Below are 15,751 nucleotides of genomic sequence, written 5' to 3'. Positions count from 1 at the left end.
CTTATCGAATACCACATGATGAAGCACTAAAATGACCGCAAGGCATAGACTCAACTACTATAGATATATTTCTACCATGGACATTTCCTCAATTTCAAAAAAGAAAAGGTCTGATTAGCCTGCTTGGGATTTCAAGTAACCATCTGATCTAGAAGGAGACGGGATCCCAAGACGACGACTCTGGATGAGAGGAGCAAGAAATAGCACAGCAAAAGCAGACGAGTAAGGCCAAAATTGAAAGCCCTGAGCGGGATAACTCTCGAAGCGAGGGAATACTGGTAGTAGTTGGTACACAAATCACAAACACACAGAAGACATGCTTACTGCAACTACAGCGGGGCTGCGTGTAAGACGAAGATAAAGATTGAGGAGACGTGTACTGATAGACTGGTGTTGAATTTGTACAGACAATATCATGAATGTCGGATTAGCGTGGGAGTGCAATTATTGGATTGCACCACCCCACTGAGCCGGGACCCCCTCTCCCCCGCCCCGACACCACGAGACCCGTCGTTTTCTTCCCCTCTTCAGATTCCCCATCATCTTCCGTACTCTAATTCTTGCCGGACATTCCGCTCCCTTGTCCTCTTCCCTCTCGTATGTTCTCCTCCCCACGGTAACTACTCTGCTCCCCTCCATTCCCCGCCCTCCAGAAATGAAACTAAAATTCTTTGGTCAACCAATGAAGAAGTAGAGGTACTCTCTAATCTCTTGGTGCTGTAGTCTAAGGAAGCAACAGGTGTCAGGTATGTCAGCTGACAGGGTTCAGAAATTTTGTGGCGATTCTCTCCGGCACGCGCACTGCTGCGCAAGTAGTCAAGGGGTGTGCATTAGTAGCAGTAGTACTTGTAGGACTGCAAGAACGATTCATCATGCATGCAGGCAGTTGCTGGCGCAGCCAGGGCGATTTTCCAGCAATTGGCCATTTGGCATGGGCTGCTGCTAGCTGCTCAAACTATCAATAATACACTTCTACTGCTGCTATATTAACTGCATGCCAACATTGCCTTTGTACCCTTTGGCTGGCTGGATTGGTGTAGTGCATAAAAATCTCTTTCTAACTTCTAATCTGCTGTCGCTTTCTGTCCAAGTATTCATGTTCACAGGATATGTGTGTGTTACTGTGCCAGTACGGTAATTTTGACTGTTCATTTGGTTGCCAAATGTAGGTCGACAGTGTGTACATTGGGTCTCTGCTCTTCTGCTTTTAGGACTTCCTTTTCTTTTTGTCTTTTGCTAAGGGGAATATTGGTAGTTCTCATTCTTGATCTGGTTCGCCCTTGATTCTTGATGTCCATCTTCTTCCACGCCGGCCCACACCCGAAGAAATCATAAATTTTGGAGTAAATCACGAAAAGTCCCTCTAATGTTTGCAGTGCTTTGTACTGTTTCCCCAAATGTTGTCTTTTTAGCACTTTATCCCCTCTGTTAGTTCAATGCAACAAACAAATCATACATTGAAACATTAAACTAGATGAAAATACCCCCCCCCCCCATTTAAGTTGTTAAAGTTTTTGATAGAAATGCCCCCATCTATTATTTATAAAGGAACATCTCATAAATATTTTGTTATTATTCCATCGTTCACTAGATCTTTTAATCTTCCAAATCCTAAATTGCTAAAAAAAAAAAGGAATAAAATTTCTCAAAATTCTTCAAATTCGTTTTGTTACTCTTCCTCTAGATGTTGTCCATCACAACATCTAAAAGAACCAAAGTAAGAAACCTGTGGATGTGGTAAAAACCACTCTTAAGAAAATCATAGACACCAAAAAAATTTGGAAGGAGATTTCTTGGATGTTCAAAATTATAAGGCATGATTTGTACGATAAATTAATGTCTTTTTTTAACTTTTTGACAAAATAATTTGAAAATCAAAAAATTGGTTTTTTTAAGAATTGTCAAACATATGATCTTCTTGCTTTTCTTTGCAAAATATATAAACAATAGCAAGTTTTTTTCGTCTGAGAAGGGTATTTTTAGGAAAAAAATATTATTATTGTTTGACCCATACCCATAGGCAGTTTTGTCTATCCATTATTTTACCAGAGATATCATTGTCCTTTACCTATTAATTGTCACCACAATGATTACTTGAATGTTTTGACTACTAGTCAAAGGAATAAAGTGCCAAAAAAAAATAACATAAAAGGGTAAAGTGCAAAACATTACAAACCTTAAGGAGACTTTTTTGTGTTTTTTTCCTAAAACGTTACAATTGAATTGCCATTCAAATGATCATCATCTAGGAGTATTAATTAAAAACTTCCAAATCCTTGGTTAAATCTCGACTTTCTTAATGGAATAATCAGCTAAAGTACTATTTGAGGAGGAGATTTGGAGTAAGAGTAGGCGGATGAAGAAGGAAGGGTGTAAGACTTAATCTTGGACTTTGCAAAAAACTAAAATATGAAGTTTGAAATTTGAAAACTAAAATTCAGGGACTGAAGTCTGAATTGGCCGAACTGTTTGATGATATACTGAATTTGAGCATTGAATTACAAAAATTTTATTATATGTATATTATATAATTTAATACAAATAACTTGTTTTACTATTCTAAATTAGTTCTTTAAATATTACTCATTAATGTTGTTAAGTTGAAGTTTCAATACGAAATGTGAATTTGTGTGTGTTTACGCATGCAAATGCGAGTTAAAAATACGTGCGTACATGTACATTTGTGCGTGCGTGTATATGTGTGTGTGTGAGTGAGAGAGAGAGAGAGAGAGAGAATGTGTGTGTATGTATGCTAGTAAAAGATAGAAGGAGAAAAAGAATGTGTGTATGTGTGAAAGGGAGAGAGTAAATGTATATATTTGTGGGAAATTATGTAAGAGAGAAAAAATGAGTATGTATGTATGAAAGAGAAATAGTATATCTATATATGTGTGTACGAATGCACACTATTGGAGAAGACAATGCATTGAGGTAAGAAGAAAAAATAGACAATTAATCAATCGAACGCCCCCACGTGAATGGGCTGGTGGTTGGCGCCTCTTCCTCGGGTCCTCATGTCCCGGGGTCGAATCTCCGCAGCAACATCGATTCCTCCGTGCATCTAACGTGCTAGGTCTGGTTGGGGCGCTGGGCCGGGCCGAAGTGGGATTAGTCGGGCCGCCTTTAAGGACTTGACCCGGACACCCACCTCGTCAGAAAAAAAAAAAAAAAAAAAAAAATCAATCGAACGCTGGATCAAAGGGCTGTGCTACTGCAAGTCTAGGGCTTGCCACCGTTAATACTAATCATGCATCTAAGAATGGGAAAAAAAAAAAATCGGAAGTCAATTCTAGTCCACGTCTAAGTTATTATCCCAATTTTCTCAACTAAATTTGAATCGTGTAAATTATAGTCCCCGTTTTCTTAGTTAAATTCGAAGTGCTTAGAGTTAAAGAACATGATGGGTTTTTGCTATGATTATGAAGACCAATTAGTGTTTCCGTCTCAAATTTTATTTGCATTGAGTGGAATAATACAAGATCTTTATTAATTAGCTTAGTTGATCTTGACTAATCGGATGTGATATTAGTTTCTTTAACATGTCAGTTGTGAATTGGTTAATGGTTTCCTTACATACACAATTAAAAAATTTGTAGACATTCTGTAATGTTTTAAGCATTACGAAAGTAATAATCACACGCATGTAATGTTATAAGCCCTAGACTTTTCGATTTTTTTTATTTAATTTATTCCATGATAATATTTTTGGTTTTCTTAAAAAATTGAAACAAAAAATTGGTTTTATTGTAGTACTTACTAACAAGAGCTGACTTGTTTTTTTAATCTTTTTTCTACGTGATTATAGATTTTAACTTTTTTGACTAGTCAATACACACATATCCACCTTCTAAGAGAAGATATATATATATGTAGCCATTCTGCTTTGCTGGATCTTGAAGAATAAATGCTCATGCAATTAACTTGTATGCGCTAAATTTATTTGTTTATTACCAAAAGGATTTCATCTATGTACGAAGGTAAATACCCCAAAGTACCAATCACGAGGAGACGAGAGAATTATCATTTTCTATTTCGAATAGCTGCGTACTTGCTACTCTATATATGCAATCTGCAAGTATCGGGATATATGATCAGGATAACCGGCCGGCCCCAGCAAGTAACTTTTTTTTGGTTGAACCATAATGCTGGAGTGGTGATAATAATGATACAGAGAGACCCAGAAATATTTGGATGTCGAGGGTTTTTGGGAGTAGGATTATTATGTATACAGTACAATGTATTTAGAGCTTATTAAACTCATCGATTGCTAATATAATATAAGCCGTGCTACATTTTTCTTTCTTTCTCTTTTCTAAGGTTGAATAATTGAATTTTGATCAGCTAGCTACTGATGGCGTGACTAATCCATTGATGTATACTGTTGTGGCGGCGTCCAGAATCCAGACAGTAAACAGTTTAGGCCAACCAATTGGTGCCTGTTAGTAGCACATCCGCTTACCTACAAATCGAAGAGCCTACGAAACCAACCAGCGAATTCCGTTAAGTTTTGCGCAACTTTGTGAAATAATGAAGCTTCCGCACTCTATTATTCCACCAATAATGCACAAAACGATGAATGATCCGAAAGACATATCACGGCAACAAGTCGTATTTCGAACTAATTTTTCCTTGTTAAATTCATCGACACTCTCTTGAAGGCTCTGAGTGTGATGCCTGTGTGTCTCGAGCACTTGAGAAGACACGGACTATAAACTAAATTAACTAGGGGCTTGTGTAACGAATGCTTATTGGATACTCGTTAAAATATAAATCAGGTATTAACATTTTAAAAATATAAAATTGAATGAAAGAAATTTATAAACGCAAAGTAGAATAATAGTTATTAGTATATGCACTCACAGAGTAAATTAGATGTGATTTGAATATCTTAACGATGAACCGTTGAGCACCTCTCAGAAAAAAAAAAAAAACCCATTAATTATTAGAAAAAATAGCTAATTTCGTCCATAAACTTTTTCATTAGTATTGATTTTGTTCCTAACAGTTATTTTGCAAAATAACTTATTTTGCAATTCCAATTTTAGTTCCTAAAATTGATTTGACTCCTAATTAACCAACTAAACAAGATTATTTTGGAAATGTTACTTATGAAGCTATGATACATCAAGTATATCATGTAAAAAAACCACAAGATTATACTTAAAAAAAATTTATATGGTGACTTTTTTACACTATTTCCTTGTTTTATTACAGACCCGTAAATGGTGTTCCCATAATACCTCCATTTAATTAGTCAATTAAAAGTCAGATCGGTTTTAGGCAACGATACCATTCCAAAGGTTCTTAATTGGAACTGGAAAATAAGTTCAAATATCAAATTGATCAGAAATAAAAATTAGGGGTTAAATCGGCATTAGTAAAAAAATTTAGGGATGAAATTGACTATTTTTCCTAATTATTATCCTTAGAGTTCTCAACGATACCATTATTTCCAATGTATGCTTAACCTACCATACCATAAGTGTAGAGGTGGCAAAATGGGCGGGATGGGCGGGATTTGCTTGGGTTTGTGATGGAACCGAGTCATATGGGTTTGGGCCCAACCTTACCCATATGTGTTTTGGGACTAACTTGGGCGGGATCACTTTGGGATGGGTTTAGATTGATCCCGCCCAATACCCAAATCTATTTTCTACATATTTTTTTCCTTTAATTCATTTTTATTTTTTATATAATTTTAATATTTTTGATTTATTAAATTTTTTTTAGTTTTATTAAATAAACATGCAAGTGCTTTATACTCAGGATTCCCATAAAAAATTGGATTAACAAATAAAGGAAAAAATAGATATACAGTCATATTCCAACATATATCAAGATGACCAAGGTACTTAAGGTGTTGAATATTTATCCTCATCATTGTCCAAAGATGACAGGTCTAAATTGACTGAAATGTTGAAAATTCTTGTGGATAATGACTAGGAAAACTACTAGATTATATTCTCTAGTATGACTATAAAAATTGTTAAAGATAATTTTTTAATCTAAGACTCCGTTTGGATTGGCTATTTTTTCAAAAAATAAGTTTTTCAAATACAATGTTACAGTAATATACAATAACTCAAAAAACATCCCATCCATATTAGTATATCAAATATTTCAAAAAAATTTTATAGTAAAAAATTTTCATATACACTGCTATAATAAAATATTTCAAAAATACCCCCCAAAAATAGCTAAACCAAACAGAGCCCTTGTTATTTGACCCCAATGGGTACCCAAGTATTTCCCAAGTATTCCCATCAATTAATGGGTACAATTGGGATTTGTCCCATTTTAAACCCAATATCAAAATCCAATACCCATCCCGCCCAAAGTCCCCATGGGCATGGGTAACCCATTGGGACTTGGGACAAATTGCCACCTCTACATAAGTGCATATTTTTGTTATGTAAATCAAATCGCAGTGGACGATTTTCAGCAATCTCCTTAATGAAATTCGCTTTTTATAAAAAAAAAAAGTTTTTTCTCTAAAATTGCGTCCAACTATTTCCTCAACATTTGCTTTATTGGATCATTGGGAAAGCTCTTACAAATGAAATTCCTTTTTCAATCGGATTAAAACATGACAATCTAATAAGAAATTCATGAACAGAAGAAATGTCAAAGGAAGAAGAATAGTTTTTTCATCTTTTTTGGGCACACACAGCACAAGCAGAAATGTCTATTGATTGTTTCTTTAGAGATCTCTAAGCTCTCGAAGATTGACGGGAGATACATATTTAGGACCTCCATCCACTAACTGCTTGGCAATAATAATATTTGCGGCCTCGCTTGGGTGATAAGGGTCCCAAAATACATGCTTGTCACGGTCCGAACACATACTAGATGTTGGCCCGCATGGAATTATTCCGGCAAATTGACCTCCGTTTCCACAGCACGATTTGCTTGCAGTAGTAAATCCTGCAGAAGGGTTCAGATCTTGGTTTAAAAGAATCAAAAGGGAGAATTTTTGCTAGGGGAAAAAAAAAAAGGTTACCCTTGCGAATACTAAAAATGATCCAAGTGCTAACCATAACTCTTGTAGTTTGTCAGGAGCTCCATCACAAGATCGTACACATTTGCGTGCACGAATGTAGCTCCTTTGAGATTATCATTGAGTTCAGCAAGCAGATCCTTGAGTCGAGCATTATATTGAAGTGCAAGTTTGTTGGGTAATGCCACACACTGATCCGCAGTTAACTGGTTGATCGTCTTCTGATATGGGATACAACCAATTGGTCCCACATTTCCGATGACGAATTTTCTAGCATCCAGTTTGTAAAGTCTCTGTAGCCCAAGAAAAATAACGTAGGTGATTCCAGAACCAGTGGTGTCAATAAATTAATGCATACGTGAATGAATAATAAAATTTAGGCAAATGAAGAATATGGTATTATTGCTGTGCCTTGCTTACCGTGAGCTGACCTCTTAGATGGTTGAGAAGATCATCTATGAAGGCATCCGGGCTTTGTGTTATTCTTGCACCCATCGAAATAACGGGAAGTAAATAGTTGTTTAGAAAATCGTTGGACCCAATCGTGACTGAGAAAATCGAATTTTTTGATATATGTTCTTTTGCCTCAGACGGACCAAGCAATTTGTCTATTTGTTTCCTAGTAATGTTGAAGTAATCAACCTGGATGTCCATTGAAAGCCGGTTTACCTGTTTAACATCATCACAGAACCCGCCCCTGATTATCATCATCAAGAAAGTTGAAGGAAAAACTGACAGCTCGCTTCATTTAATAGTACTTGAAAAGCTCAGAGCAACATAAGATCCCAGACGATGGAGAGGGAAGAAAAAAGATTTAAAAAAATAATAATAATAAGGAAGAAGAGGGTATCTTGATCATGAAACTCAAAAAAGAAAAACATAAAGCTGATGATAACGTACGAAAATTCGTCCAGTGGCGTTCATGATCCCGCCGCCTCCAGAAGCATAATTAACTCCGTGCAGTGTGGCTTTTCCGGTACAGTTTGGAGCGAGAAACGGTGTTGCATAGTATGGTTGTCCCAATTCCTCCCCTAAGAAAATTGCAGAAAAGTTTAATGCACCAAAGAAAGGAAATCATGGGATCCTGTTAAAGCGAAAGTGGCACCTTGTCAACAAATTTAAAGCACAATAACAAAATGAAACTTACCGATGATATCTCCAATCGTCCTTCCATTTGTGTACCTTCCCGTAGGACTTCCTCCCGATGCACGGAAATCTATTCCATTCGGCGGAATATTAGCTCTGGACAAAGTTGGTATATAGTTATTATTTCCCGCATCAACTAAAGAATCTCCAAAAATATATGAAGCTCCTTGTTTTGTGTCTTCATCGTATTGGCAATTTCCGAAGGAACTTAGGTTAATGATCACCAGGAGAAGCAAAGCTACTAAGCGGGAGTAATTTGGAGCCATCTCAGACCGATCGACAACCCTCTGAGCTAATTAGGCCAAAGGCTCTTGAACACACCGTAGAAAGATGCATGCAGGAGGAAGTATTTATGTCACCGAATTAGACAAAAAAGAAGCCAAACTGGTTAGGAAACTTGCAATAGCTTGTCGCGATTGAAATGGCATTTGGTAAGACCCCATTGCCGGTCATTAACGAGGAAGACCTGCTGGCGGTGAAATTTCAACAAGTAGGTCATCAGCAAAGAGTTTGCTGGCACAACCTGCATGAAAATGGATCAAATTGCTTCTAGTAAAAGAAACCATATCACCTCCTGAAAGTCAAGTGGAAAACTTCAATATTTTAGATCAGGCTGGTTTTAAAAAAATGATCCAGAGGTCACTCCAAAGAATATTCTAGTAAGAACTTAGGTGTGTTTGGTATTTGGCATCTAGTCTCTATTGACACTCCGGGAAGTTGTGTGCAGTATGGACTCTTTCTGACATTTTCTTACTGAAGTAAGAACTTACGTAAAATAAACATAATCCCCACAGTAACTCCAAAAGCCGGTAACTTTTGGAGTCCTGTGAGGGACTTATCTACCGTTGTGTGCAGTATGGACTCGTTAAAAATAAAAATAAAAATGGAGTCACGACATGGACTGTAGTACCATGCAGTCCAATTAATCACGTACTGTCTATGTCCAATTTTCCACCTCGAGCTTATCTCTGATTTTCATACAAAAGTAATAATAATGATAGATAACGTGAACTCTGATTTTAAGTGTCTACTAAAATATCATAAGTTCTTTTTCAAACCAAAAAAAAAAGTACATAATTTCAATACAATTTTTTTAAAAAAAAAAATCTTGAATTTAAACGTATGTAAAATGCGCGGACTGAAACTGAAAGTTTGGTGAAACTGATGGTCTGACCACGGCAAATAAAGAGGTTGAAGTTTGGTTCGATTATACTACAAGGCTGTCTGCAGTTCGATTATATCAGAGAGAAATGGGTCCTTTCAAGGCTTACGGGCTCATTTTTCTGGGTTTAATTGGGAAACTTATCTTTCATCTGAGGCAGTTAGGCCCATTTCCCACGCCCACAGATCCAAGCCCAAGTTCGTGTATCGATCCAACAAATGCTAATGGCATGCGCCACCAACATGCTACTTTTGAATTGTATTTGGGTAACTCGTGTTGTAGAATAGCTAGGTGCGTTTGATAAAATTAAAATTTGGAATTTGAAATATAAATTTATTAAATTAGTAAATTATTAAATATTAAATTTAATACATTTGAATGTATATCATATTAAATGATAAGTGAATAGTTTCACTAATTTTTTGGACCAAATTTTGTTTAGAAAATTCAGTGCTATTTAATGAATTCAGATGTTCTAATTTTGATTATCAAAAGCGCCTAGCCTAAATATGTTAACATCTAAACGCATTAAGTTCAAATATTGAATTAGACTTAATGTATAATGGGTGGCTAGCCCTCTTATTGACCAAAATCCATACTGGTATGGTCAGTTCACCATCACTATTCATTTTAGAGATTTTAGTGTGACTATTTGCCTTAAATTTTTGAATATAACGTAAAGTGGATTTGGTTACTAATTTTAAGATGTAATTTAGGTTGTATGATAAACACAATTTTTTTTTATTTCACATATATATACCATCACAAAAGTACTATAGTGTTCCTTCAAATAATCTCTTATCAAAAAACACCCATATTTTTTTTTCCTTGTGGCTTGAATTTGGAGCACGGGAGTCAACTGTATGTCTATACATTGCTCATATCTATAAAATAAGTCGTTTTTTGAAAGGGGAAGACAAGGAATACTTAGGCTATGTTTGGAAGCAATTTTTCAAAGAAAAAAGGTTGCGTTTTCTATTAACACATTTTTCAATCATTTTTTACTTTACGTATATCCAATCACTTCAACAATTTTTCTATAAAAAATCCTAAAAATTGCAATCCAAACAAAGCCTTAGATTGGCAGTTTTTATTTTTATTTTTTCCAGATTGAAGTTTTTGAGAGTTTTTCTAAAAGATATTATTACAGCATCTTTTTTTTTTGGGGTTTAAAAAAGGTTCATATCATAAAATAGTGATTGAGAAATGAATTAAAAATTATAATGAGAAAACAACAAAAAGAAAAGCAAAAAAAGAGAAGGCGATTTGAAAACATTCCGGAGTATTTCATTTTTCGTTTATGAAATTAAACAACTACCATAAGTATATTTTTTTCCACTAGGATCATAATGGTTGACTAGGTGGGACCAGGGATGGGATGGGGCGCCGAATTACCATTAGCAAGTTCTTTCATTTGTCACTCGAAATTTCCCTCCCTCCAACGCCCTGAATCCCTAAGCATCCGCTGCAAATCAAGTCCCTGCATGCCGCATGGGGGCTGTCCTCCCCAACAAAGCCACAATTGACCGTTGGAGACTTCTTCCTCAATGCTCAAAAGACTCCTGAGACAGCGTACGGACAAAGACGGATGAATAGTGAAATCTCATCCTTAGTAGAGTAGACAGCAATGGTTCCTCCAATCTCACACACCCCTGCAAAACTCAACTCTCAAGACATGAAAGAGGATGGCCAAGCCAAGAAGATGCTATTATCTGAGTATGAGCAATCTAGGGAAGAAAGAATCAAACAAAACCTTGAAAGAATGCAAAAACTTGGGATTTTTGATCTTTCTCTCAAACTCAAGTCTCTCAAGCCTGCTCCCCCCAACCCCAACCCATCCTGCACTCGCAGAAACCTTCGGCATTTCTCCCCTTTGCCTCCTCCTGGGCCCATTCGCCGCTCCTCAAGGTATAATTCTTTTCCCTCATCCGATCCTTCCTTTTTTTTTGGGATATAGAAAGGCACCTCTATATTGAGGTTTTCTAGATTTTATAGTATCATTTACAGCAGAAGATTCGTGCTGTTGGTTGCTGTATTTCTCAAGCCTACTCTGCTAAGCATCTGTGACTGTTATTCTGTAGAATAAAAATTGGGCTTTCATGCATTTATTTGATATTGATCAAAAGAGGGATTCTTTAATCAAATTTTTCTTCACAGAAAACTTATCGATTCTGACAAGACGATCTTTTTAATTTTTTCTTCTTCTTCTGGCTTCTAGCATTCGAATTCAAGATATGTTAATGGGAGTTTCCGTGTCTGTTTTTATGTCAGAAAGGTCGAGAATTTTGAGACTTGGCTAGAATTGGGCCGTTATAATGCTGCTTACTAAATGATAACAGTGCTCATATCCTGCCCTATTTCTGGTATTTAGGCTGCGGAATGGGACACCAGTTAGTTATTCTGAAGTGCATTTGACAAACGAAGATAAACCCTTTGAAAATGGGCTTGATTTGCTGAGAGAGGAGGGTTCGAGACCAGAAGTTTATACTGAAGAACATGAGAAGTTGTTGGGCAGCACTGAGATGAGCTGGACTCTTTTTGTGGATGGATTTGGAAAAGACGGAAAGCGTATTTATGATCCAGTGAATGGAAAGACCTGCCACCAGTGTAGGTGAGGAATTATTTTTCTTAAATGATGGCTTTGTGTTTTACTTTGTAGCATATCCTCTCTCTTTCCTGCTGATTTGGGTCATAAACCGGAAAGCACTTATCTTGTGCTTCCAAATTTGTAAGTCGAGCTTTGAGGACTTTTTTATATACCAAATTCCATTTAATTGTCTACATTTGAGTCTGTTGCTAATTCCTTTGGGTTATCGTGCTGTCACTTGCTGTTTTTGGATTAAAATTATAGCTAGAGTGTATCTGCATATTCTGGTTATTCCCACTGTTTTGCAGGCAGAAAACTCTTGGTCATCGCACTCACTGCAGCAACTGCAACAAGGTGCAGGGACAATTCTGTGGAGATTGTCTGTATATGAGGTACTAACATAACATAACTATCTCCTTCTCGGATCAAAATATAATACAACTCCATGTTTGACAGCGTTTGCTTATTGAGTGCTGGACTTAACCATACATTTGGCACAATGGTTGAGGATTTTGTTATCACATTTATGCCATCAAGAACTTGAACCGTATTGCCATTTAATTTTTTTTTTATTTTGCCATTTAATGCATTCAAAGTTTCTTGTATAGACTTCTTGCTGGCAAAAGATCACGGTTCATTGTGCTCTCTCAAGTGTTATATTTTCAGTCATTTAGTTCTCAATACCCTTTTGTGTTTTTTTGCAAGAAACTTTAATCTCAGTGTAATCCCTTGCGTTGGACAATTCTCTCAGATATTCTAATTCAATTATTTTGTCATCCAAACCTCATACCGGTTCATTCGATGTGGAAATGGTTTTTGACTGGTTTTGTATGCACAACTTGTTCAAACCATTTGAAAAGGGTTTTAAAAAGCTCAAAATGGTGTACATTAATTAGTCCTCTAACTCATTAGTTTTTGCTACATCAATCAATTGCGGCAAGGAACGTGAGCATTATTCAAATTATTTGGGATTTATTGATTTAGCATTATCAGTAACTTTGTGCTTTAAGAAACAATTAAAGGAAGTATAAAAACAGGCTGTTGCTTAGAATGTATACAATCCAAACTTTACATTCAATAGTCAACTCTGGTCTGTTCTTTTCTTTCTGGATGCTGGGGAAATCCAACCAGTACTGGAAAGTTGTTTTTCATTTTTTTTTTCCTTATAAATCTTAGTATTGTCGGCAACTGCTCAAAGATCAGGACTTCAGTTTGTTTCGATCATCTGTAACCTTAATTTTTATGTGCTGATGCATTTTTTGGACAGATATGGGGAACATGTGCTTGAAGCAAACCAGAACCCAAACTGGATTTGCCCAGTATGTCGTGCTATTTGTAACTGTAGTTTATGCCGTCAATCAAAAGGGTGGCCTCCTACTGGCAGCCTTTATAGGAAGGTGTGCTTGTTTATCATCCTTCTCATCATCATCATCTTCTTCAATGGTACCTGAACTTGGTTTGTCTTGAACTCTTTCCAGATTTCAAGTTTAGGTTTCAAGTCTGTCGCACATTACCTCGTACAAACACGGCGCAATTTAGCGACCAATTCAGGTACCAAGCTTCTAACTTCTGTGAAGAGATCACTACCATTTTCTGATGTGGAAGAAATATTGATTGATAAGATATCTTACTTGTCAAATGTAAAACTTCAAGGATTGGAATGTCCTCAATCTGAAGGCAAGATGACTGACGATTGCCTTGATGATGGTAAACAAGAGGAGAGCACAGACTCATTAAACAATAAAAACCATGGCCACACCAATGAGCTACCTGACAGTATTGCTGGACGACTGAGGCAGAGGCGAAAAGCAGTCAAAGAGCATGAGGAAGCAATGTCAACAGGCAAAAAAAATGGAACGGCGGACATAAAGCAGAAATTGAACAATAAAAATTCACCTCCGTCTAAAGCTGAAGCGACCGTAAACCATTCAAATTCGACCGCTCCAGATGTCACACCAATAGCAGTCACAGACAGTATTGCTGGAAGACTAAGACAGAGGCGTAATCAGGGCAACCAGTATGAGGAGCAGAGGTCAGCGGGGGCAAAAGATGGTATTCCTGATTTTAAAGCTGAAGCTTCTCTAAATCATACTAATTCCGCTACTCCTCCAGATGTTGCACCCATAACACGATCAAACTCCAACAAGAGACGCGTCTCAGAACCATCCCCTGACAGCATTGCTGGGAGACTTAGACAGAGGCGTGCTGAAGTCTAGGTGATGTCATGCGTTGGCACTAGTCGAAAACGTATGCGGCCAACCGCTACTTTTGGTGCTTGTTAATTGTACGAAGTCCTAGCCCCAAAAAAAAAAAAATGAAGGTGTTGATTCTTTTTGCTAAAACGTTGTCCAGCATCAGTGTAGCTAAGGCATTAAATTCCAATTTCAGGAAAGCCTGTAAAATGTTTGATCAGAAAGTCATTTGCTTTCTCTATTGCCCTTGACCGCTATCCTTTGGCATTGCTATTTAGTTTATGGGTTCTCCATTCTGTCTTGCCCGTTTCTGATTTCATGCAGCCCATAATGGGGAGCAGCCCAAGCCAAGTTAAATATGTCTTTCCTGTGGACATATTAATCTACTGAGTTGCTAAAGTGAAAAACGAAAATTTGATAAAGGATCGGCAAGCCAGAACCGTTGTTGGGCTTCAAAGTTCAATGAAGCATCTCCTCTGCCTGCACCAGAGGAAACAACGACATGAATAAAGAAGAAAAAAAATGAAAAAACCAAATATTTGAATTGACTCTTTATCAAGATCTGTAGGAGCAAACATTATGAATTGAAGTTAAAATGACAGAATTTAGGAAAAGTAATGTAAAGCTATAAAGAGACACCAAAGCAAAAGGCATGCTTCCAAAAAGAGACCACTATCCGCAAAACACTACTAGTTACTAATGCTAACTTACTTTATAAAAGTAAAGTCATACGACTTGGTGCTTTGAACAACATCATCCATTCTGATTTCAGAGACTCCAAACTCAGTACATCTCACGGCCCTTTTTTTCCTGTCTATTTCTTTACCTGAAATTCTTTTTTCCATAAGACGATTGACTAACAAATAAAGTTAAAATCTCACGAAATAACCAGAGGCAAAGGGAGAAAAATTTGACTAACCTCTTATGGAAAAATATAGCCTTGGTTGATTGTTGGATGTTGAGTTTGTCCTTGTATTCTACATCCAAAGTTTACAAAAAAAAAAAAAAATCTCTCTTTGTGGTTGTTACAAATATAGTGGAATTAAGTGAGTTTAAGGGTGTTAAGGACACCAGCCAAAGTACTATATGCACATGCACTAGATCTTGTAGCACTTACCAATGAGGCCTTATCAATTAGTATTACACATAAGAAATCAATTACAGACACTAATACAATTTGATATGTCTTTTATAGACAAACTTGGTATTTGCGATCCCAGATAAGATCGGTTCAGGATCAGGGATCCTTTTCTATAAGATAGGAAGGGCTGTAGCACAAAATATATTTCTAAGTAATTGCCCCATAGATCCTATATCTATCTATATGAAAAAGAAATCACGTAACGAGAGGGATTCTTATTTGTACAAATGGTACTTTGAACTTAGAATGAGCATGAAAAAATTAACGATACTAGCATTTTAAGGGGCTCACGTCCCCGTCTACAAAAGATTTTGGTTAGGCATCAAACCAAAAAGAGTAAGTTATTATAAACCTTTGGGCCGTTAAGTAATTTATGTTATTTAGACTCTTTTGTATTTTTACTTTTAGGTACCTTTCGGACCTTGGAATTATTTTCTAGGTTTTGTACTCTCTTTTTGTTAGATAGTAAATCCGTTATCCTTTCATTGGTGAATATAGATCAGTGCGACCAACTCACGTAAAATTT

At 36.6% G+C, this 15,751-nt stretch overlaps 2 protein-coding genes across 3 annotated transcripts; one reads left to right on the top strand and one right to left on the bottom strand.

Annotated features, from left to right (window-relative positions):
- Positions 1 to 6,700: 6,700 nt before the first annotated feature.
- On the bottom strand, positions 6,701 to 8,409 carry LOC113752821 (GDSL esterase/lipase At2g23540). Its single transcript, XM_027296875.1, has 5 exons — positions 8,145 to 8,409; positions 7,898 to 8,028; positions 7,418 to 7,666; positions 7,035 to 7,290; positions 6,701 to 6,924 (listed from the first exon to the last, which is right to left on the bottom strand). The coding sequence occupies exons 1-5, from the start codon at positions 8,407 to 8,409 to the stop codon at positions 6,701 to 6,703; spliced, it is 1,125 nt and encodes a 374-aa protein (XP_027152676.1).
- Positions 8,410 to 10,765: 2,356 nt separating this feature from the next.
- On the top strand, positions 10,766 to 14,325 carry LOC113753725 (cell division cycle-associated protein 7-like). Of its 2 annotated transcripts, XM_027297955.1 has the most exons (7): positions 10,766 to 11,213; positions 11,677 to 11,916; positions 12,201 to 12,284; positions 13,160 to 13,289; positions 13,371 to 13,443; positions 13,546 to 13,924; positions 14,005 to 14,325. In XM_027297955.1, the coding sequence occupies exons 1-7, from the start codon at positions 10,933 to 10,935 to the stop codon at positions 14,063 to 14,065; spliced, it is 1,248 nt and encodes a 415-aa protein (XP_027153756.1). In that variant the 5' UTR covers positions 10,766 to 10,932; the 3' UTR covers positions 14,066 to 14,325. The 2 variants fall into 2 exon arrangements, with proteins under 2 accessions (XP_027153756.1, XP_027153755.1); XM_027297954.1 differs by having other exon boundaries at positions 13,546 to 14,325.
- Positions 14,326 to 15,751: the final 1,426 nt, after the last annotated feature.

This window comes from Coffea eugenioides, chromosome 11 (assembly GCF_003713205.1).
Source record: "Coffea eugenioides isolate CCC68of chromosome 11, Ceug_1.0, whole genome shotgun sequence".
Classification (NCBI taxonomy): domain Eukaryota; kingdom Viridiplantae; phylum Streptophyta; class Magnoliopsida; order Gentianales; family Rubiaceae; genus Coffea; species Coffea eugenioides.
This window is presented reverse-complemented; position numbering and strand designations above follow the sequence as displayed.

What these genes read in the sequence shown, in the direction of transcription:
- LOC113752821 (XM_027296875.1), bottom strand. Translation starts at nt 8,409, where the DNA reads ATGGCTCCAAATTACTCCCGCTTAGTAGCTTTGCTTCTCCTGGTGATC. An exon ending in ATCTAAGAGGTCAGCTCACG is followed by an intron (nt 7,291 to 7,417) that starts GTAAGCAAGGCA and finishes CTTGGGCTACAG; the next exon opens with AGACTTTACAAACTGGATGC. An exon ending in GACAAACTACAAGAGTTATG is followed by an intron (nt 6,925 to 7,034) that starts GTTAGCACTTGG and finishes ACCCTTCTGCAG; the next exon opens with GATTTACTACTGCAAGCAAA.
- LOC113753725 (XM_027297954.1), top strand. Translation starts at nt 10,933, where the DNA reads ATGGTTCCTCCAATCTCACACACCCCTGCAAAACTCAACTCTCAAGAC. An exon ending in AAGACCTGCCACCAGTGTAG is followed by an intron (nt 11,917 to 12,200) that starts GTGAGGAATTAT and finishes ACTGTTTTGCAG; the next exon opens with GCAGAAAACTCTTGGTCATC. An exon ending in CAATTTAGCGACCAATTCAG is followed by an intron (nt 13,444 to 13,545) that starts GTACCAAGCTTC and finishes TAAAACTTCAAG; the next exon opens with GATTGGAATGTCCTCAATCT.